General features: G+C 43.4%; 1 protein-coding gene across 1 annotated transcript in view; it reads left to right on the forward strand.

Moving 5' to 3' along the window:
• AUH (AU RNA binding methylglutaconyl-CoA hydratase) overlaps nucleotides 1-24,255 on the forward strand; it is a 445,506-nt gene that overhangs the window by 40,071 nt on the left and 381,180 nt on the right. The window contains exon 2 of the mRNA XM_082264199.1: nucleotides 22,264-22,331. Within this exon, the coding sequence (XP_082120325.1) occupies nucleotides 22,264-22,331 (68 nt within the window). The remainder of the gene's footprint in view (nucleotides 1-22,263; nucleotides 22,332-24,255) is intronic.

Here is a 24,255-nt window from a genome sequence, read left to right on the forward strand (position 1 = left end):
TGTGAAGGGTGTTTTCTTCGCCAGGGAAAGAATTATTCTGTCATCCACCACAGTTGTTTTCCGTGGTCTTCCGGGTCGTCTGGTGTTGCTGAGCTCACCGGTGCGTTCTTTCTTTTTAAGGATGTTCCAAACAGTTGATTTTGCCACACCTAATGTTTTTGCTATCTCTCTGATGGGTTTGTTTTTGTTTTTTTTCAGCCTAATGATGGCTTGCTTCACTGATAGTGACAGCTCTTTGGATCTCATATTGAGAGTTGACAGCAACAGATTCCAAATGCAAATAGCACACTTGAAATGAACTCTGGACCGTTTATCTGCTCCTTGAACATGGGATAATGAGGGAATTGTCTCATTACTTTTGGTCCCTTAAAAAGTGGGAGGCACATATACAAACTGTTGTAATCCCTACACCTTTCACCTGATTTGGATGTAAATGCCCTCAAATTAAAGCTGAAAGTCTGCAGGTAAAGCACATTTTGTTTGTTTCATTTCAAATCCATTGTGGTGGTGTAAAAAGCCAAAAAGATTAGAATTGTGTTGATGTCACAATATTTATGGACCTGACTGTAGGATGAAGGAAATATTTATCACAGCTTATTTACATGTTAAGAGTCCATAAACTAAGAAAATTAACTATTTTTTTTTTTGTGCTAATAAAAATGTTATTGCGTATAAAGCCCCGTACACACGTACCGATCGTCGGCATACAAACGTTCGTCTTTTCTCCCCGGGATGTCGGTGTCTGTTGAAAAGTGCAAAGACTGCCCAAGAATTTTGTCCGCCGACTACAGCCGACTGCAGAAGTGATGTCATGTAATGGTTAACTTTCCCTGTGTTTTTTATTTTCTGAGCATGCCCAGTCTTGCAAATCTGCGGTCTGTCGGCAGAATTCTGTACTGACTGGCGAACAATCGTCCGTTCTGGTGTCGGCATACAAAAATTTAAATGCTTGCAAGAAAGACTCTTGTCCGCAGAATGTGCGCAGACAGCTGTCGGAGGCACCATACTAACAAGCGTACAATCGGCAGATCTTTCGTCCGCCGACGTTTGTATGCCGACGATCGGTACACACGCCTTTACATGCAACTGTGTAGGAAAACGGACAGGCGGTCCCTTTTCATCCGATCTCCCATAGAGGAGAGCAGGGATCTGACAGCTCCTTCTCTGCAAAGTAAGCGGAGACGGAGCTGTCATCCGCCTACTCAGCGGGGATCGGTGGATCGATCCCCGCTGAGCAAAACAGAGTCCACCGGGCAGAAAGCCTGTGTGAAAGGACGCAATAACTAGGTTTCTATTATGCAGAGGGAAACTGCTGAGAGAAAGTTGTGCTTTCAGTAGCATTGTATACTTTAGTTAACATGTAAAGTTTAAAAAAAAAAAGGTAATTTTATTCTTAAATATCTATATGCAGTGGTAAATATAAATAACCAACTATATGGTTAGGGAGCAAAATCTCTAATCCATATTTAGTTGTTTTACAAGTAAAGTGACAGGTGTTCGTTAAAGTTCTTCAACAGCTGTGTGTATAAGATTGTGTGTGGTACTGTTGCTTCAACTCATGCCCGGTGGCAGCTAGGGGGCGATTACGCGCCTTCGGCGGCGTGCTCCCGCCCCAATCGTCAGCGGGGAAGCCGATGCGTGTGTCAGGCGGCACTGATTGTCGCCTGACAACCACGATCGCTCTCCGCTCAGAGAGAAGGACGGTCGACTGTTGTAAACACAGCTGACCGTTCTTCTCCCTGGAATGGTCATAGAGCCCATGTGATCCTTCTATATAGGATCACATGTCTCTATGGTCATTTCAGAAGCCACGCCCCCCCCCCCACAGTTAGAATCACTACCCTAGGCTCACATTTAGCCCCTTGATCACCCACAGGGTTAACCCCTTTCCTGCCAGTGTCATTATTACAGTAACAGTGCATATTTTTAGCACTGATTACTGTAGTAATGTCACTGGTACCCCCAAAACTTTCAAAAATGTCAGGGGTCCGATCTGTACACCGCAATGTCGCCGCTATTACTAGTAAAAAAAAAAAACAATAAAAATGGCATAAATCTTTCTCGTAGTTTGTAGACGTGATAACTTTTGCGCAAACCAATCAAAATACGCTTATTGCAATTTTTTTTACCAAAAATATGTAGCAGAAAACAAATTGGCCTAAAATGTTAAATTTTGATTTTTAAATTTTTTTTTTTGAGAATGTCATATAGCAGAATGTGAAAAATATATATATTTTTTTTTTTTTTCAAAATTTTCGCTCTTTTTTTGGTTATAGCTTAAAAAAATAAAAATCGCACAGGTGATCAAATAGCACCAAAAGAAAGCTCTATTTGTGGGAAAAAAAAGGACATACATTTTATTTGGGTACAGCGTCGCATGACCACGCAATTGTCCGTTAAAATCCGTTTATTGTCCGAATCGCAAAATGGGGCCTGGTGATTAAGGGGGCAAATCCTTCCAGTCTTAAAGTGGTTAATGTTGATGTGGAGGACACGCATAGTATAACAATATCAGGCATGTGCATACAGACACATTCATATGTACATACAGTATCTCACAAAAGTGAGTACACCCCTCACATTTTTGTAAATATTTTATTATACCTTTTCATGTGACAACACTGAAGAAATTACACTTTGCTACAATGTAAAGTAGTGAGTGTACAGCTTGTATAACAGTGTAAATTTGCTGTCCCCTCAAAATAACTCAACACACCGCCATTAATGTCTAAACCGCTGGCAACAAAAGTGAGTACACCCCTAAGGGAAAATTGGGCCCAATGAGCCATTTTCCCTCCCCGGTGTCATGTGACTCATTACTGTTACAAGGTCTCAGGTGTGAATATGGAGCGGGTGTGTTAAATTTGGTGTTATAGCTCTCACTCTCTCATACTGGTCACTGGAAGTTCAACATGGCACCTCATGGCAAAGAACTCTCTGAGGATCCTGAAAAAAAGAATTGATTCTCTACATAAAGTTGGCCTAGGCTATAAGAAGATTGCCAAGACCCTGAAACTGAGCTGCAGCACGGTGGCCAAGACCATACAGGGATTTAACAGGACAGGTTCCACTCAGAACAGGTCTCGCCATGGTCGGCCAAAGAAGTTGAGTGCACGTGTTCAGCGTCATATCCAGAGATTGTCTTTGGGAAATCGACATATGAGTGCTTGCACCATTGCTGCAGAGGTAAAAGGAATGGGGAGTCAGACGCCTGTCAGTGCTCAGACCATAAGCCACACACAGCATAAATTGGTCTGCATGGCTGTCGTCCCAGAAGGAAGCCTCTCCTAAAGATGATGCACAAGAAAGCCCGCAAACAGTTTGCTGAAGACAAGCAGACTAAGGACATGGATTTCTGGAACCATGTCCTGTGGTCTGATGAGACCAAGATAAAATGATTTGGTTCAGATGGTGTCAAACGTGTGTGGCGGCAACCAGGGGATGAGTACAAAGACAAGTATGTCTTGCCTACAGTCAAGCATGGTGGTGGGAATGTCATGGTCTGGGGCTGGATGAGTCAGGAGCTACAGTTCATTGAGGGAACCATAAGTGCCAACATGTACTGTGACATACTGAAGCAGAGCATGATCCCCTCCCTTCAGAGACATGGCAGCAGGGCAGTATTCCAACATAACGACCCCAAACACACCTCCAAGGCGACCACTGGCTTAATAAAGAAGCTGAGGGTAAAGGTGATGGATTGGCCAAGCATGTCTCCAGACCTAAACCCTATTGAGCATATGTGGGGCATCCTCAAATGGAAGGTGGAGGAGCACAAGGTCTCTAACATCCACCAGCTCCCTGATGTCATCATGGAGGAGTGGAAGAGGACACCAGTGGCAACCTGTGAAGCTCTGGTGAACTTCATACCCAAGAGGGTTAATTCAGTGCTGGAAAATAATGGTGGCCACACAAAATATTGACACTTTGATCCCAATTTGGACATTTCCACTTGTTGCCAGCGGTTTAGACATTAATGGCTGTGTGTTCAAGTATTTTGAGGGGACAGTAAATGTACACTGTTATACAAGTTGTACACTTACTACTTTACATTGTAGAAAAGTGTAATTTCTTCACTGTTGTCCCATGAAAGATAAATAAAATATTTACAAAAATGTGAGGGGTGTACTCAATTTCGTGAGATACTGTATATAAAATAAAAAAATATATATATAAAATAACTTTTATTTAGGTATTGGGTAAAAACATTCAAGTTTAATTTTAAATTATTTTAAACCTAGAGGAAATATACATAAGCTTTAAAAAATCAGCAGTAGAAATGTACACATTTTAAATATTGGGCCGCAACCATGGGCTAATCACGATCTTACGGGCTCACTAGTAACAAGTATCCAGTAGGGCTGAAACAACGAATTGATTATGAAAATAATGCTGCTACTAAATGTTTTAGGCCTGGTTCACAACACCTATGCGTTTATTTGGTGCTTTTTGCAGAAACGCACTACAGTTCATTTAACATGGTTTCCTATAGGACACGTTCAGGTCTATGCTTTTTTCAGCTGCTGCATATTTGGAAAGGGTCAAGGACTTTTTTCAACGCAAAACGGTGCTTTTTTGCTTTTATGGTTCAGTAGTCTTCAATGTAGAAAGCTTCAGAAAAGCATGTACTGCGTTTTTGCTGCAAATTTCATTTTTTTGTAATCTGCCCAACGACAAATTGGCCAAAAAAGCATAAAAAATGCAAATCCTAGCAAAGTCACGTGTGCAAAACGCACAGCAAAAAGCACTGCAGAAACTGATCAAAAGCAAACGGCATAGGTGTGAACCGAGCCTTATGCTGCCAGACACGTATCGCTTTTCAGATGAGAATATTCATACGGAAAATCTTTGTACATTCACTGAATGAAAGAATGTTGTTTTAAAATTTCACTTGATTTCAACATTCAGTTTTAAAACTAATGTAATTTTTGAACGACAACCACACACACTGTCTGAAAATTCCTTTCACCAAGAAGTTTACTATAGTGCTCCTTCGTATTTTCCTGCGGTCAAAAACTAATGTCGATTTGACCCCACTAACAATTAGAAAATCAAACAAATGTTCCTAAAATTTAATTTTTTTTTGAAGGAAGACATTATTTTTGTATGGCCAGCATAAGTGACAGCAGGCGCAGGTTGCTTTTATCAAGTCACCTGCCTATGACAAGGGAGTCTGTCATACGTAATATATATATTGTCTGAAAATTGGCAAAGAACAGTCTCATTTTTTTTTCTTTAAGTAAAAAATGTGATCTCTAAGTCTGATGATATTTACCAGATTTAACCTCTAATAATATATATGGTATATCTCTTCTGTCTATTATTCTCAGAGTGGATTAGAGATTTTGCTCCCTAACCATATAGTGGGTTATTTATATTTACCACTGCATATAGATATTTAAGAATTAGTTGCCTTTTTCAAATAAAAGTTGCATATTAACTAAAGTATACACCACACTTTTTTTTTTTAAGGTTATTATCCGATTAATCAAAACCATTATCGGGGGGGGGGGGGGTGTGGCTAGGCAATGGCTCAGTGAGGCCGCAGTAAGCAGGAGCCTAGCGAGCTGAGCGGAGCTTAATCTTCTGCAGCCAGCGTTCCAGCCCCCACGCCTGCAGCCTACATGCCCTTAACCCAGGCGCCTACACAGCTGTGCAATAGCTCCAAGCGGTCCGAGATTACTGCATATTTCCTGAGACGCACGGCGGCTTCACAGGGCTCTGTAGCCTCTTCCAAAATGGCGCCAACGCGCCCTCCGGCCACCGGCTCCGCCAATACGGCATTGCAGCAACAGCCAAAAAAAGCCTCTCAGGCGACTTTGGATCGGTCGGGTGAACTTCCTCCCCCCATACAAGTCCCCCTCGAAGGGGAGCAAGATATGGAGGAGTATGGGACTATACAGGCTCCACTAGCACCCCAGCTATTACCGGTCACAGAGTGGAAGGAATTTATTTCCCGCATCCCTACCAAGCAAGATATTGCAGACTTAGCGTCTACAATCGTGAGTAACCTGAAAGGTGAAATTAACTCAGTTAAACAAAAAGTGGAGCAGGTAGATGCCAGGGTTGGCCGGGTGGAGGAGGCACAATCCCTATCAGACTCTATAATTAATGAGTTAAAAAAGTCACAACTGTTATTACAGAAACAAATCATTGTGCTACATTTGAAGCAAGATGATAGTGAAAACCGTAACCGCAGAAATAATGTCAGACTTAAAGGGCTACCAGAGTCGGTATCGGGCCCTGACCTTAAGGAATGTGCGATGAAAATTATTAATGGGCTATTGAAGCGTCCATTGACTGAACCTTTTGAAATTGATAGGATCCATAGGATTGGAACCCCACGCAAAAAGGGCCCCGAATATCCACGAGATGTGTTTAATAAGGATACATTTTTATGCATTCAAGGAGGAGATTATGAGGTGTGCCTGGAAACAGGGTACATGGGACTATGAAGGTGCGCAAATACGTTTGTTACCAGACTTTTCCCGTAACACCTTACGAATGAGGGCTATGTTGAAGCCTCTATTGGAGGAGATCCACAGGATAAAGGCAACATATCATTAGGGCCATCCTTTTCAGCTGGTGGTGAAGAGAGACAAAAAGTCGTTTACTCTTAAATGGCATGATCAACTCCCTGAACTGTTTTCTTTCCTTGGGACCTCTCCTGTCCCTGTGTCAGACTGGTTGGGGGTCTATGGCAGGGGGGGGGGCCTCGGAGACCCCACATTGAACAGGCCTGAGTCTAGTATACAGGCCAAATTGAGTAGTCATCCAGACACAGGGGCAGATGAGGAGCTTGCTATATCTTAAGTTTTGTTTAAATCTCTTGTTCCTTGAAGATACGTGCTTAAGAAGATGTATAATGGCATCTGAGGATTTTTTATTGCTTTAAATCTTGAGCATCTTCTTACTAATTGATGATAATATGCATATTTGCTACAAAGTTTTTTCTTTCTTTCAATTTTGCTGAGATGATGATGGTAGCACAAGGGGTTAATTCTTGTATTAGGGACCTCTCCCTCCCCCTCCTTTTTTTTTTGGAGGGCGACGGAGGGTTAAAATACTTTGGCTGCAAGGCGGGGGGTTGGTATGGTATGGGGAGGTCGGGGGGTGGGGGTAGGGGGGATGGTGGTGGGCTGGGGGAGATGGGGGGGATTAGACCTTGTGTCTCCTCTCTTCCCTTTTTTTTTTCCCTTTTCCCTCTTCTTCTTTTCTCCCCTCTCCGTTTTTCACCCCTCCCTGCCCTTCCCCCCATGATCTCTCTTTTTTTGTTTTTTGGGGGGGGGGGGGCTGACGGGGGGGGGGTTTTCCCTCCCTCTCGTCCTCCTCCCCCCTAAATCAGAGGTGGGCCCGCTCCGCTCGGAGCCCTAGGCATTTAGTCTTTAGGAAATTATTTTTTTCTTTTTTCTCACATGGTCTGTGGGTACCTTACGGAGCCTGTCTACCACATTAGTACCCCATTATAGGAAGCGCCTGGTTGCGCGAAGTTGATTTGCTTACGCGCCTGGTTGCGCGAAGTTGAAACTTTTTTGCCCTTTTTTTTTTTCTCTATGTCTGTGTCTACGGCTGCAGACGGGGGGGGGGGGGGGGCGGGGTGGTATTCTTAAGGTGGGAAGGACACATTTTTCACTGAGTCCCAAGGGTAGGGTCTGTCAACCTATTTATTTTCCCCCTTGTTCGGGGGGAATATCTGAACACGTGCACATTTGATTCAAATTTTTTTTTTTTTGGGTTTTGACAAGTGTTGTCACAGAGTGAGGTATTGAGAGTGCATTCACTAAGAGTGTTTTAAATACGAGTAACACTTTATATTTCTGGGGTTTCCCCCTTTTTTTTTTTTTTCCTCTCTCTGTTCTATGCCTGTTATGATGTATGTATTATTTTTTCTTTGGTCTAATTGGTTTGTATATGTAAAAAATCTAATAAAAATTGTCAAATTTAAAAAAACCATTATCGGCCAACTAATCGATTATGAAAATGATCTTTAGTTTCAGCCCTAGTATCCAGATTGGGAATAGTGTAACCAAACATGGCCGCCAACCAGGTTAATAGTAGCATACAGTATATACATATATAAATAAAGCTGCGCTAACAAATGAAACAGTCCATGTGAATGTCCATAAATAAAAGGGAAAAATGATGACCCTTGTGCAGGTACCGCTTACCAGATTCCAATCATTAAAGAGCCAAGAAATTAAAGGCAGAGTCTTCAAATGTGGAACACAGCAAGCTTCATAGGGCTCCGATGTAAATCTCCTCAGTGGTATATGAATAGAAGGAGAAAAACAACACCATAGTGTAAACCAGTAACAAAAATAGGAAAAAAATGCGTTGTGACTTGTGCGGGTACCGCTTACCAGAAGTAGCAGATACTGTAGCCAAAATAATGGGAACCGAATCCACAGACCTCAGAAGGCAGCAACCCGTACCGTGGTGATGCAGGTGTCCAGGGATACGTTTAAATGAGGAAAAAAAAGGCAAACGCCATAGCGTAAAACCATAAAACAAATGATGATAACACCCAAATAGTGGTAACTAAAAATCCAATAGAGGTGAATAGTGACAGCCACCACCGAAGAGGGTAGGTTCCCTTATTGACTGTACCAAGAAGTTTAAGCAGGTAGTGAGATAAACCGCTTACCAGATAGACTAGAAGGTAGACGTGTAATAGAACCTAGAGGGCACCAGTGAGAATGGGTACTCTTACCAGCTCCAGATATTAATTGAGCGGGGGTTCAAAGTGACGCTGGACAACACTCCTGATAGCGCTCGTCAGCCAGACTCAGGGAGGGATGCAGGTTACCCAAGAAATGAGGAGGGGAGAGCCATAGCATAAAATCCAACGACTATTTATTGACACAAAAATGTATTGCACTTACAAATATCAGACGACAAGGAACGTAGATGAGAGGGGTTGGAGGGAGGTAACAGCCGCCGGCCGGACGGCACCGCTCGCCCGTCCTTCACAACAAGTAGGTGGGTGTGACGTCAGCACGCCGTGACCTGACTAGTTTCATCAAAGATGATTTTTTCAAAGGTACGTTTCGTACCTCACTAGTTTGATGAAACTAGTCGGGTCACGGCGTGCTGACGTCACACCCACCTACTTGTTGTGAAGGACGGGCGAGCGGTGCCGTCCGGCCGGCGGCTGTTACCTCCCTCCAACCCCTCTCATCTACGTTCCTTGTCGTCTGATATTTGTAAGTGCAATACATTTTTGTGTCAATAAATAGTCGTTGGATTTTATGCTATGGCTCTCCCCTCCTCATTTCTTGGGTAACCTGCATCCCTCCCTGAGTCTGGCTGACGAGCGCTATCAGGAGTGTTGTCCAGCGTCACTTTGAACCCCCGCTCAATTAATATCTGGAGCTGGTAAGAGTACCCATTCTCACTGGTGCCCTCTAGGTTCTATTAAACGTCTACCTTCTAGTCTATCTGGTAAGCGGTTTATCTCACTACCTGCTTAAACTTCTTGGTACAGTCAATAAGGGAACCTACCCTCTTCGGTGGTGGCTGTCACTATTCACCTCTATTGGATTTTTAGTTACCACTATTTGGGTGTTATCATCGTTTGTTTTATGGTTTTACGCTATGGCGTTTGCCTTTTTTTTTCCTCATTTAAACGTATCCCTGGACACCTGCATCACCACGGTACGGGTTGCTGCCTTCTGAGGTCTGTGGATTCGGTTCCCATTATTTTGGCTACAGTATCTGCTACTTCTGGTAAGCGGTACCCGCACAAGTCACAACGCATTTTTTTCCTATTTTTGTTACTGGTTTACACTATGGTGTTGTTTTTCTCCTTCTATTCATATACCACTGAGGAGATTTACATCGGAGCCCTATGAAGCTTGCTGTGTTCCACATTTGAAGACTCTGCCTTTAATTTCTTGGCTCTTTAATGATTGGAATCTGGTAAGCGGTACCTGCACAAGGGTCATCATTTTTCCCTTTTATTTATGGACATTCACATGGACTGTTTCATTTGTTAGCGCAGCTTTATTTATATATTTTCTTCTTGGGGTGTCAGTCGCACTTGAAGCTGCTGCTTTGCTTTTTTGAATTAGCGCAGTTGTTTTTTCTCCTTTATACAGTATATACACCCACATTGAGCTTGGGAATGGTCTAACCAAAATTGGCTACTAATCATGTTTCTGGGTTGCCAGGTTACCACATAATATATAAACCTAGGAAGCGTAGCAAGGTGGCACTTCTCCTGATGATGTCGTTCTGATGAAACATGTAGGGTGGGGTTTCCAGCGTCATTGCATCATTCCTGGTTTAGGTCCGGGGAGCGCATTGTGTCCCGTACTTCTTGGTTTCTATGCTGTTGATAATTTTATATGATGTAAGTGCATTTTAGACTATTCAAAATAAAAATAAAATCAAAAAGTATTATGCTATGGGGTCTGCTTTTACTATCTGTACATGTGGATGAGAAGATGGGGCAGAGAAGTTAAAGAAGGAAGGAGAAATATACCAAACTGGATCTTGGGTCTGCTGTTTCAGCCAATGTGTGCTGTGAATGCTGTCTACCCCCTTGAGAGGAGAACTCTGGTGAGTGCCACAAAAAAGGGGGAGCACTAGTTAAAGTTCCCGCACCACGTAAAATTTTTTGAATATACACATGAACATCTGTCACTTTACTTGTAAATCAAAAAAATATGGATTCCTAAACTTGTGGATATATATTTTAGTACCTTTTGCACATGTTTATGAATTTATCACATCTTGTATCTGTATGAATTGTTCTTTTTATGTATTCTTGCACATATATCAATGTTTTTAGTTCAGATTTATAGCACTTAGTACTTTTTTGGTATTTAATTAGGAATTAGTGTGTGTTTTTTAACACATTACCACATAAAGGTCCTTTACACTTTTTTATTTTACAATCACAGTTTTAATTGACCTATAACTAGGGTTGAGCGAACACCTAGATGTCCGTGTTCGACGGGTTCGGCCGAACTTTAAAAAAAAGTCCGGGTCCGTGTCCCGGACTTTTACCGAACTTTTCCCGGACACCGAACCCCATTGAAGTCAATGGGGACCCGAACTTTAAGGCACTAAAATGGCTCTAAAACACCAAAGGAAAGGGCTAGAGTGCTGCAAATGGCAGCAAAACGTAATTAAGAGCATGGCAAGTGCTCTGCAAACAAATGTGGATAGGGAAATAACTTAAAACAACAAAAAAAAACAGAAAAATAAAACAATGTTCTTCTTCATCTCTGAAGGACGAGGCCCATATGGAGTAGGAGGGAGGTTGAGGTGGTGGTGGATGTGGCGGTGACATAGGCGTGCGCACAGGGTGTGCTGGGTGTGCCTGGGCACACCCTAATCACCTAGGGCACATAGCATTGCCAGTGAGGAGATGGGAAAGATCTCCCTGGGACCTGCTCTGCTCTATTTCTCCTTGCCTACAGGTACATGGCCCCGATACATTACTCTCCCTGCTGGCAAACACATGCATGTGTATTTCAACTTTGGGGTGCACACCTTAATGCAATAGGCTGCGCACACCTATGGGCGGTGTAGGTGGAAGCGGCGGTGGAGGAGGACCAGGGCCGGATTAACAGCATCATGGGCTTGGTGCTGAGGATTTTGAAGGGCCTTAGGGCCGTGCCTTGCCATGCACCCAGAGGAGGAAGGGTGCAGCCATGCATGCCTAATTCAACATGGGATGCTGTCTCTGAAGCCCATAAACACATCCATGCATCGCCAACTGTCCCTCCTTGTCCGGCCTTCACGCTGTGTGGGGAGGTTCTGAGGGTGCTGCCTGGGGAAGCGAGCATAGAAGCCAGACTTCTGTGTTTACAAGTGACAGAAGAGCGGTAACAGTGAATATGGCCAACCCGGGGCCTATATAAAAGGTAGGGGCCTGGAGCTGCAGCTCCAATAGCCCCTACATTAATCTGGCCCTGAGGAGGAGGACGAGGTAGCCAACACTGCTTCTTTTCACAAATTTTAAATGAGGGTACACCCCAAAAGAGTGTGAGAGAGCAAAAATGGAACAATGGGTGGGTAAGGTCGGTATCCATTGCTATTCTGCATAAGGTACGGAAAAGTCCCGTGGGATCCATGCCTGGTTCATTTTAATGAACGTGAGCTTGTCCACATTGTCTCTGGACAGGCGGCTGCGCTTGTCTGTTATAACGCCCCCAGCCGTGCTAAATACCCGTTCAGATAATACACTGGCTGCAGGGCACGCCAGCACCTCCAAGGCGTAAAGGGCAAGCTCAGGCCATGTGCCCAATTTGGAGACCCAGAAGTTGAAGGGGGCAGACCCGTCATTCACTACATGTAGGCGTGTGCACACATACTGCTCCACCATGTTGGTAAAATGCTGCCTCCTGCTAAGACGTTCCATCTGAGCTGCTGGTGCTGCTGTTTGTTGTGGCGTGCTGACAAAGCTTTTCCACATTTCGGCCATGCTAACCCTGCCTTCTGAGGTGCTGGCGGTGCCCTGGTTGCGTTGGCGACCTCCTCCTCCTCCTCCTCTGCCTTGTGCTTCCACTGTGGCCCCGCTGTCAGATGGGAATGCCAGCAGCATGGCGTCTACCAGCGTGCGCTTGTACTCGCGCATCTTGCGATCGCGCTCCAGTGAGTGAATTAAGGACGGTACGTTGTCCTTGTAACGGGGATCCAGCAGCGTGGCCACCCAGTAATCAGCACAAGTTAGAATGTGGGCAACTCGGCGGTCGTTGTGGAGACACTGCAGCATGTAATCGCTCATGTGTGCCAGGCTGCCCAGAGGCAACGAAAGGCTGTCCTCTGTGGGAGGTGTATGGTCCGTGTCCTCTGTATCCCCCCAGCCACGCACCAGTGATGGCCATGAGCTGGCCTGGGTGCCACCCTGCTGTGAACATGGTTCCATCTCCTCCTCCAGCTCCTCCTCCTCCTCATCCTCCTCATCCTCCAGAACTGTGCCCCTGCTGGACAATTGCGTCCCTGGCGTTTGCGTGTGCAGGAACCCACCCTCGGAGCCCCTTGCGAATGACTGCCCTGAAAGCCTTGGAAATGTTACCTCTTCATCCTCCTCCTCCTCCTCATCCTGTGCCACATCCTCTTCCATCATCGCCCGAATTGTTTTTTCAAGGAGGCATAGAAGTGGGATAGTTAAGCTGAGAACGGCGTCATTGCCACTGGCCATGTTGGTGGAGTACTCAAAACAGCGCAACAAGGCACACAGGTCTCGCATGGAGGCCCAGTTAAATTAAATAGCGGAATAGAAAATATGATCCAAAAAAAGTGTATGTATATCACACGTACACAACCACACTAGGCCCCAATTACTATTGTTTGTACCCCTAAAAGGCTAGATGAGGAGTAGGGGGAGTATGGAACAGGCAGCACCCTCAAACCTTCAGAAGTATGAGATGAACCCCAACAACTTGGAAAGGTGGATCTCTCTCACACGTACCGACACAGACTATCCCGCAATTCAATTGATCCTCAAAGGTTTTTATTGAATAGCGGAATAGGAAATATGATCAAAAAAAGTGTATGTATCTCGCACGTACACAACCACACTAGGCCCCAATTACTATTGTTTGTACCCCTAAAAGGCTAGATGAGGAGTAGGGGGGGTATGGAACAGGCAGCACCCTCAAACCTTCAGAAGTATGAGATGAACCCCAACAACTTGGAAAGGTGGATCTCTCTCACACGTACCGACACAGACTATCCCGCAATTCAATTGATCCTCAAAGGTTTTTATTGAATAGCGGAATAGGAAATATGATCAAAAAAAGTGTATGTATCTCGCACGTACACAACCACACTAGGCCCCAATTACTATTGTTTGTACCCCTAAAAGGCTAGATGAGGAGTAGGGGGGGTATGGAACAGGCAGCACCCTCAAACCTTCAGAAGTATGAGATGAACCCCAACAACTTGGAAAGGTGGATCTCTCTCACACGTACCGACACAGACTATCCCGCAATTCAATTGATCCTCAAAGGTTTTTATTGAATAGCGGAATAGGAAATATGATCAAAAAAAGTGTATGTATCTCGCACGTACACAACCACACTAGGCCCCAATTACTATTGTTTGTACCCCTAAAAGGCTAGATGAGGAGTAGGGGGGGTATGGAACAGGCAGCACCCTCAAACCTTCAGAAGTATGAGATGAACCCCAACAACTTGGAAAGGTGGATCTCTCTCACACGTACCGACACAGACTATCCCGCAATTCAATTGATCCTCAAAGGTTTTTATTGAATAGCGGAATAGGAAATATGATCAAAAAAAGTGTATGTATCTCGCACGTACACAACCACACTAGGCCCCAATTACTATTGTTTGTACCCCTAAAAGGCTAGATGAGGAGTAGGGGGGGTATGGAACAGGCAGCACCCTCAAACCTTCAGAAGTATGAGATGAACCCCAACAACTTGGAAAGGTGGATCTCTCTCACACGTACCGACACAGACTATCCCGCAATTCAATTGATCCTCAAAGGTTTTTATTGAATTGCGGAATAGGAAATATGATCAAAAAAAGTGTATGTATCTCGCACGTACACAACCACACTAGGCCCCAATTACTATTGTTTGTACCCCTAAAAGGCTAGATGAGGAGTAGGGGGGGTATGGAACAGGCAGCACCCTCAAACCTTCAGAAGTATGAGATGAACCCCAACAACTTGGAAAGGTGGATCTCTCTCACACGTACCGACACAGACTATCCCGCAATTCAATTGATCCTCAAAGGTTTTTATTGAATAGCGGAATAGGAAATATGATCAAAAAAAGTGTATGTATCTCGCACGTACACAACCACACTAGGCCCCAATTACTATTGTTTGTACCCCTAAAAGGCTAGATGAGGAGTAGGGGGGGTATGGAACAGGCAGCACCCTCAAACCTTCAGAAGTATGAGATGAACCCCAACAACTTGGAAAGGTGGATCTCTCTCACACGTACCGACACAGACTATCCCGCAATTCAATTGATCCTCAAAGGTTTTTATTGAATAGCGGAATAGGAAATATGATCAAAAAAAGTGTATGTATCTCGCACGTACACAACCACACTAGGCCCCAATTACTATTGTTTGTACCCCTAAAAGGCTAGATGAGGAGTAGGGGGGGTATGGAACAGGCAGCACCCTCAAACCTTCAGAAGTATGAGATGAACCCCAACAACTTGGAAAGGTGGATCTCTCTCACACGTACCGACACAGACTATCCCGCAATTCAATTGATCCTCAAAGGTTTTTATTGAATAGCGGAATAGGAAATATGATCAAAAAAAGTGTATGTATCTCGCACGTACACAACCACACTAGGCCCCAATTACTATTGTTTGTACCCCTAAAAGGCTAGATGAGGAGTAGGGGGGGTATGGAACAGGCAGCACCCTCAAACCTTCAGAAGTATGAGATGAACCCCAACAACTTGGAAAGGTGGATCTCTCTCACACGTACCAACACAGACTATCCCCCAATTTAACTGATCCCCAGAGGTTTTTGATTAAATAGCGGAATAGAAAATATGATCCCAAAAAAGTGTATGTATATCACACGTACACAACCACACTAGGCCCCAATTACTATTGTTTGTACCCCTAAAAGGCTAGGAGTAGGGGGAGTATGGAACAGGCAGCACCCTCAAACCTTCAGAAGTATGAGATGAACCCCAACAACTTGGAAAGGTGGATCTCTCTCACACGTACCAACACAGACTATCCCCCAATTTAACTGATCCCCAAAGGTTTTTGATTAAATAGCGGAATAGAAAATATGATCCCAAAAAAGTGTATGTATATCACACGTACACAACCACACTAGGCCCCAATTACTATTGTTTGTACCCCTAAAAGGCTAGGAGTAGGGGGAGTATGGAACAGGCAGCACCCTCAAACCTTCAGAAGTATGAGATGAACCTCAACAACTTGGAAAGGTGGATCTCTCTCACACGTACCAACACAGACTATCCCCCAATTTAACTGATCCCCAAAGGTTTTTGATTAAATAGCGGAATAGAAAATATGATCCCAAAAAAGTGTATGTATATCACACGTACACAACCACACTAGGCCCCAATTACTATTGTTTGTACCCCTAAAAGGCTAGGAGTAGGGGGAGTATGGAACAGGCAGCACCCTCAAACCTTCAGAAGTATGAGATGAACCCCAACAACTTGGAAAGGTGGATCTCTCTCACACGTACCAACACAGACTATCCCCCAATTTAACTGATCCCCAAAGGTTTTTGATTAAATAGCGGAATAGAAAATATGATCCCAAAAAAGTGTATGTATATCACACGTACACAACCACACTAGGCCCCAATTACTATTGTTTGTACCCCTAAAAGGCTAGGAGTAGGGGGAGTATGGAACAGGCAGCACCCTCAAACCTTCAGAAGTATGAGATGAACCCCAACAACTTGGAAAGGTGGATCTCTCTCACACGTACCAACACAGACTATCCCCCAATTTAACTGATCCCCAAAGGTTTTTGATTAAATAGCGGAATAGAAAATATGATCCCAAAAAAGTGTATGTATATCACACGTACACAACCACACTAGGCCCCAATTACTATTGTTTGTACCCCTAAAAGGCTAGGAGTAGGGGGAGTATGGAACAGGCAGCACCCTCAAACCTTCAGAAGTATGAGATGAACCCCAACAACTTGGAAAGGTGGATCTCTCTCACACGTACCAACACAGACTATCCCCCAATTTAACTGATCCCCAGAGGTTTTTGATTAAATAGCGGAATAGAAAATATGATCCCAAAAAAGTGTATGTATATCACACGTACACAACCACACTAGGCCCCAATTACTATTGTTTGTACCCCTAAAAGGCTAGGAGTAGGGGGAGTATGGAACAGGCAGCACCCTCAAACCTTCAGAAGTATGAGATGAACCTCAACAACTTGGAAAGGTGGATCTCTCTCACACGTACCAACACAGACTATCCCCCAATTTAACTGATCCCCAAAGGTTTTTGATTAAATAGCGGAATAGAAAATATGATCCCAAAAAAGTGTATGTATATCACACGTACACAACCACACTAGGCCCCAATTACTATTGTTTGTACCCCTAAAAGGCTAGGAGTAGGGGGAGTATGGAACAGGCAGCACCCTCAAACCTTCAGAAGTATGAGATGAACCCCAACAACTTGGAAAGGTGGATCTCTCTCACACGTACCAACACAGACTATCCCCCAATTTAACTGATCCCCAAAGGTTTTTGATTAAATAGCGGAATAGAAAATATGATCCCAAAAAAGTGTATGTATATCACACGTACACAACCACACTAGGCCCCAATTACTATTGTTTGTACCCCTAAAAGGCTAGGAGTAGGGGGAGTATGGAACAGGCAGCACCCTCAAACCTTCAGAAGTATGAGATGAACCCCAACAACTTGGAAAGGTGGATCTCTCTCACACGTACCAACACAGACTATCCCCCAATTTAACTGATCCCCAAAGGTTTTTGATTAAATAGCGGAATAGAAAATATGATCCCAAAAAAGTGTATGTATATCACACGTACACAACCACACTAGGCCCCAATTACTATTGTTTGTACCCCTAAAAGGCTAGGAGTAGGGGGAGTATGGAACAGGCAGCACCCTCAAACCTTCAGAAGTATGAGATGAACCCCAACAACTTGGAAAGGTGGATCTCTCTCACACGTACCAACACAGACTATCCCCCAATTTAACTGATCCCCAGAGGTTTTTGATTAAATAGCGGAATAGAAAATATGATCCCAAAAAAGTGTATGTATATCACACGTACACAACCACACTAGGCCCCAATTACTATTGTTTGTACCCCTAAAAGGCTAGGAGTAGGGGGAGTATGGAACAGGCAGCACCCTCAAACCTTCAGAAGTATGAGATGAACCCCAACAACTTGGAAAGGTGGATCTCTCTCACACGTACCAACACAGACTATCCCCCAATTTAACTGATCCCCAAAGGTTTTTGATTAAATAGCGGAATAGAAAATATGATCCCAAAAAAGTGTATGTATATCACACGTACACAACCACACTAGGCCCCAATTACTATTGTTTGTACCCCTAAAAGGCTAGGAGTAGGGGGAGTATGGAACAGGCAGCACCCTCAAACCTTCAGAAGTATGAGATGAACCCCAACAACTTGGAAAGGTGGATCTCTCTCACACGTACCAACACAGACTATCCCCCAATTTAACTGATCCCCAAAGGTTTTTGATTAAATAGCGGAATAGAAAATATGATCCCAAAAAAGTGTATGTATATCACACGTACACAACCACACTAGGCCCCAATTACTATTGTTTGTACCCCTAAAAGGCTAGATGAGGAGTAGGGGGAGTATGGAACAGGCAGCACCCTCAAACCTTCAGTATGAGATTGTGTTCACTGTACCCCACAAAGATTGAGTTCACTGCACCCCACAATGATTGTGTTCACTGCACCCCACAAAGATTGTGTTCACTGCACCTCACAAAGATTGTGTTCACTGTACCCCCCAAAGATTGTGTTCACTGCACCCCACAAAGATTCTGTTCACTGTACCCCACAAAGATTGTGTTCACTGCACCCCAAAAAGATTGTGTTCACTGCACCCCAAAAAGGATGTTGTTCACTGCACCCCAAAAAGGATGTTGTTCACTCCACCCCAAAAAGATTGTGTTCACTGCACCCCACAAAGATTGTGTTCACTGCACCCCAAAAAGATTGTGTTCACTGCACCCCAAAAATGATTTTGTTCACTGCACCCCAAAAAGGATTTTGTTCACTGCACCCCAAAAAGGATGTTGTTCACTCCACCCCAAAAAGATTGTGTTCACTGCACCCCAAAAAGATTGTGTTCACTGCACCCCACAAAGGATTTTGTTCACTGCACCCCAAAAAGATTGTGTTCACTGCACCCCAAAAAGGATGTTGTTCACTGCACCCCAAAAAGGATTTTGTTCACTGCACCCCAAAAAGATTGTGTTCACTGCACCCCACAAAGGATTTTGTTCACTGCACCCCACAAAGATTGTGTTCACTGCACACCAAAAAGGATTGTGTTCACTGCACCCCAAAAAGATTTTGTTCACTGCACCCCAAAAAGATTGTGTTCACTGCAGCCCAAAAAGATTGTGTTCACTGCAGCCCAAAAAGATTGTGTTCACTGCAGCCCAAAAAGATTGTGTTCACTGCAGCCCAAAAAGATTGTGTTCACTGCAGCTCACCCACAGAAAAATGGATGTGGATCACTGACACCTGCCTATCTCCAATCCCACACCACACAGCAATATCGATTGTAGTTTGTAGAACACAGTTTCCCTAAAATTCAGCAGACTCTGTCCCTAACAGGATTGAGAAGAGATCGTAGATCAGGATTGAGTGCAGACCCCACCCCCCACACAGCAATATCGATTGTAGTTTGTAGAAGACACTGACCCTATATAATTCAGCAGACTCTATCCCTAAAATGCCTACAACTCGCCCTGCCTAAACACTCCGACCTGTCCCTCAATTCTATCCGGACACAAATGGTTTTTTCCTGCCTATCTTTCCCTAATCAGCAGCCAGCACGTTGATGTGTGCTCTGTCCCTGAATCTAAGCAGCATAATGACGCCGCTGCGGCTGCCTCGAACTTATAAAGACTTGGTCACATGCTTCAGACGGCCAATCACAGCTACTGAGACATTTGCAGGCATGGCTGGGATGGCTTAAGGCACACCAGTTAAACGATTGTTGATTGGCTGTTGAAAGCCCGCCATGAAAAGAGCGCCAAAGCATGCAAAACCCGGAAATAAAACGACCGAACACGGATTTTTACCCGAACATACAGTAAAGTGTCCGTGTCCGTGTTCGGGTACAAAAAATCCAATTATTCGGTACGAACACGAATAATACAGTCCGTGTTCGCTCAACACTACCTATAACCTATCTTACAGAGCAACACGATACCTACTTTCCAATTTTATTAAACTGAGACTCTACCCTGGTAGTTGTTTAAGTGGAGGCAGCAGTTCTTTACATATTGAAATAGAATTCACATACAGTATCTTACACAAGTGAGTACACCCCTCACATTTTTGTAAATATTTTATTATATCTTTTCATGTCACAAAGCTGAAGAAATGACACTTTGCTACAATGTAAAATAGTGAGTGTACAGTTTGTATAACAGTGTAAATTTGCTGTCCCCTCAAAATAACTCAACACACAGCCATTAATGTCTAAACCGCTGGCAACAAAAGGGAGTACACCCATACATTAAAATGTCCAATTGGGCCAAATTAGCCATTTTCCCTCCCCGGTGTCATGTGACTCGTTAGTGTTACAAGGTCTAAGGTGTGAATGGGGAGCATGTGTGGTAAATTTGGTGTTATCGCTCTCACTCTCTCATACAAGTCACTGGAAGTTCAACATGGTACCTCATGGCAAAAAACTCTGAGGATCTGAAAAAAAGAATTGTTGCTCTACATAAAGATGGCCTAGGCCATAAGAAGATTGCCAAAACCCTGAAACTGAGCGCAGTACGGTGGCCAAGTCTATACAGCGGTTTAACAGGACAGGTTCCACTCAGAACAGGCCTCGCCATGGTCGACCAAATATGTTGAGTGCACGTGCTTAGCGTCATATCCAGAGGTTGTTTTTGGGAAATAGGTGTATGAGTGCTGCCAGCATTGCTGCAAAGGTTGAAGGGGTGGGGGGCGGTCAGCCTGTCAGTGCTCAGACTATACGCCGCGCACTGCATCAAATTGGTCTGCATGGCTGTCGTCCCAGAAGCAAGGCTCTTCTAAAGATGATGCACAAGAAAGCCCGCAAACAGTTCGCTGAAGACAAGCAGACTAAGGACATTGAGTACTGAAACCATGTCCTGTCGTGTGATGAGACCAAGATGAACTTTTTTGGTTCAGATGGTGTCAAGCGTGTGTCGAGCCAACCAGGTGAGGAGTGCAAAGACAAGTGTGTCTTGTGTTTTGCCTACAGTCAAACATGGTGGTGGGAGTGTCATGGTCTGGGGCTGCATGAGTGCTGCCGGCACTGGGGAGCTACAGTTTGAGGGAACCATTAATGCCAACATGTACTGTGCCATACTGAAGCAGAACATGAGCTCCTCCCTTCAGAGACTGGGCCACAGAGCAGTATTCCAACATGATAACGACCCCAAACGCACCTCTAATATAACCACTGCCTTGCTAAAGAAGCTGAGGGTAAAGGTGATGGACTGGCCAAGCATGTCTCCAGACCTAAACCCTATTGAGCATCTGTGGGGTATCTTCAAATGGAAGGTGGAGGAGTGCAAGGTTTCTAACATCCACCAGCTCCGTGATGTCTTCATGGAGGAGTGGAAGAGGACTCCAGTGGCAACCTGTGATGCTCTGGTGTGCTCCATGCCTAAGAGTGATAAGGCAGTGCTGGAAAATAATGGTGGCCACACAAAATATTGATAGTTTGTGCCCAATTTGGGCATTTTCACTGAGGGGTGTACTCACTTGTTGCCAGCGGTTTAGACATTAATGGCTGTGTGTTGAGTTATTTTGAGGGGAAAGCAAATTTACAATGTTATACAAGCTGTACACTCACTACTTTACATTGTAGCAAAGTGTAATTTCTTCAGTGTTGTCACATGAAAAGATATATTAAAATATTTACAAAAATGTGAGAGGTGTACTCACTTTTGTGAGATAGTGTAACTATTGCACAGAACCATTTTAGTGTTTCTTGTGCCAAAATCTTCCATTAGCAGCCCTGCCTGCCTCTGCAATCTGTACTTCAGCCCCTACAAAGACCCTACTCAAAAATAAACTCTTTTGACAGCTTAGGCATGAAAGCACTACCCTGTGTGAGAGCAGGGGAAGAGTACATATGTGCCCTGTATCTGGAAGTACTGTTTTTTTTTTTGTGTGAAGCTGGAGCACAGATCAGGTTGCGGGCAGGCACTGGAGGGCACCTAGTATGCAGTGGGTTGGTGAGTGATTTGGATTATATTTAATCAAGCTAATGTGAAACATGAGACAGCTGTTGGACAGTTGGGAAAATAAGGCTGGCCATACACTATACAATTTTCTTATTCAATTTCCTTTAGATTTACCTTAAACTATGTAGTGCAAGGGCCTGTCTGATTACATACAAATTGAAAGTGTTCAGGTTTGAACTTATATTCTATGGTTTTGGTAAATCTAAAGGAAAGTTGAACAAGAAAATTGTATAGTGTATGGCCAGCCTAAGATAGCAAAGAGAGATTTTATGACTTTTACCTCTGTTTAAGCCCAACTGAATATTTGTTATTCCTCCATCAGGAATTGTGGTACTTGGAATAAATCGTCCACAGGCAAAAAATGCTATCAGTAAAGGTTTGCTCAAATCGGTAAGTTACAGTTATCTTGTTTCTTCCTTTACTTCAGAAATTCCTAATCATTTTTTTGCAGGAACAACTATTGCAAAATCAGAAGGGCTGTTTAGAACATCTCGAAGGGTTACGCAATGCAGGAAACCATTCAATGAACATCAGCATAGCCATGATTAGGTGATTCTATTAGACAGGAGTGCTTCCTGTGACTCTTTGTGGAATTAGGTTTCCAATGATCACCTCAATTATATTCCAGCAAAACATGTTTTTGAGGCCCTGCAGTTTTTGTGTTATAAGAATTTAAACCATTACTGTTTTTTAAAATTGAAAACTATCAGAACAATGCATTTCAATGCATTGTAGTACTTCATCACTTACATGACACAAGTTTGCAGTGTGGCTTTTCTGTGTTAAGTTTTTTATGCACTGGTGTTTTTTTATATGCGCATTTTCATGACAGCGCATCAAAGTCCTGCATGCTGCATCTCTCATGTGCTTTCATAAAACGTATGTTTCAATGGAATAAAAAAGGAGAGAGAATCCGCGCTAAGGAAAGAGATTTAAGGATCAGGCTGTGGCCCACTTTCAGAATATATATAGTAAATAGTATATAGTAAATAGGTTTAGGGGGTGTGTGAAGTGATTGGCACTGCCTATGTTGTAAAAATGAAGGTGTAGTATGTAAATAAAATGTCATCCAAATCCTGCTACCAACATATTAATCACAAGTAATTAAATAAATAGTATCACATGAACCATATATACAAAGGACATATATATCACGTGCAAATAGTGCAATGAAGTGACAAGTGGTAATTTTAAACAGGTAGATGCTGATAATATATCAAAGTGGCTCAAATAAATAAAGTGCTGAGTGGTGGTGCAAAATTTTCTGGATAAGATTAAATGGATATTCTGATGGTAATATAGGTGGGTATTTAAAAAATATATAAATTTAAATATAGACAAAGTGCAAATGCTACAAAATTCTGGTGTTAAGGTGACAAGTGTGAAAAATGGCAAAATCCACAAACTTGTTGTGCAAAAATATAAAGGAACAAAATATTAGTGACAGGTGTGAAGATTCACTGTATCCACAAACTTGTGGCTCAGCAAGAAAATATCAAGGAAGAAAAATTGAAAATTGATGATAAATCAATAGGTGATTAAATTTAATATTTAAAATTTAAAAAGGTCCATAAGTAGTTAATAAGTGCAAAGTACAAAAATATATATATTATAAGGTTCTTTCTTGAGGTGATCCGGTGTGGGTGTGCGGGTGAGGAATCTTGTGCTCTCCTTTCAATACAGCCCGCACTTACCAGAGCTAAATACCCCTACAGGGGTGGCCAGCTTGTAGTTAATATTGGGGTTCACTCCCGTATTTCAGGGGTCCTGGACCCTGATAACCTTAGCTGTGGTCCTTCTCAGATCATCTCTCAGGGGTGCAATTTAGGCTCATAAACATCAATGGACATCAGTATCCCAAGGGTAATAGAAGGTGATCCCAGGTCATATATAAAGGAAGAATGCTTGTGATGACATCACATTGAGCAATGAAAGCTGCATCTTGAAACAGGAACAAGATCTTAATGTTCTAGCAGGAGCAAGGCTACAAGGGCAGGTTGGGAATTGTCGTTTTCCAACCAGCTTACGGTGTAGCTCAGTCTCTCCTGCAAACTATACTTCCCGCAATATTGCACTATTTGCACGTGATATATATGTCCTTTGTATATGTGGCTCATGTGATACTATTTATTTAATTACTTGTGATTGATATGTTGGCAGCAGGATTTGGATGACATTTTATTTACATACTACACCTTCATTGATATAACCTAGGCAGCGCCAATCACTTCACACACCCCCTAAACCTGTATGTTTCAATGGAGCCTAATGGCAGTGCACCTAAAACCGCGAGTAAACCTTGCATAAAAACATG

The sequence above is a fragment of the Pelophylax lessonae genome (genome assembly GCF_965119305.1).
Source record: "Pelophylax lessonae genome assembly, chromosome: 1".
NCBI lineage: Eukaryota > Metazoa > Chordata > Amphibia > Anura > Ranidae > Pelophylax > Pelophylax lessonae.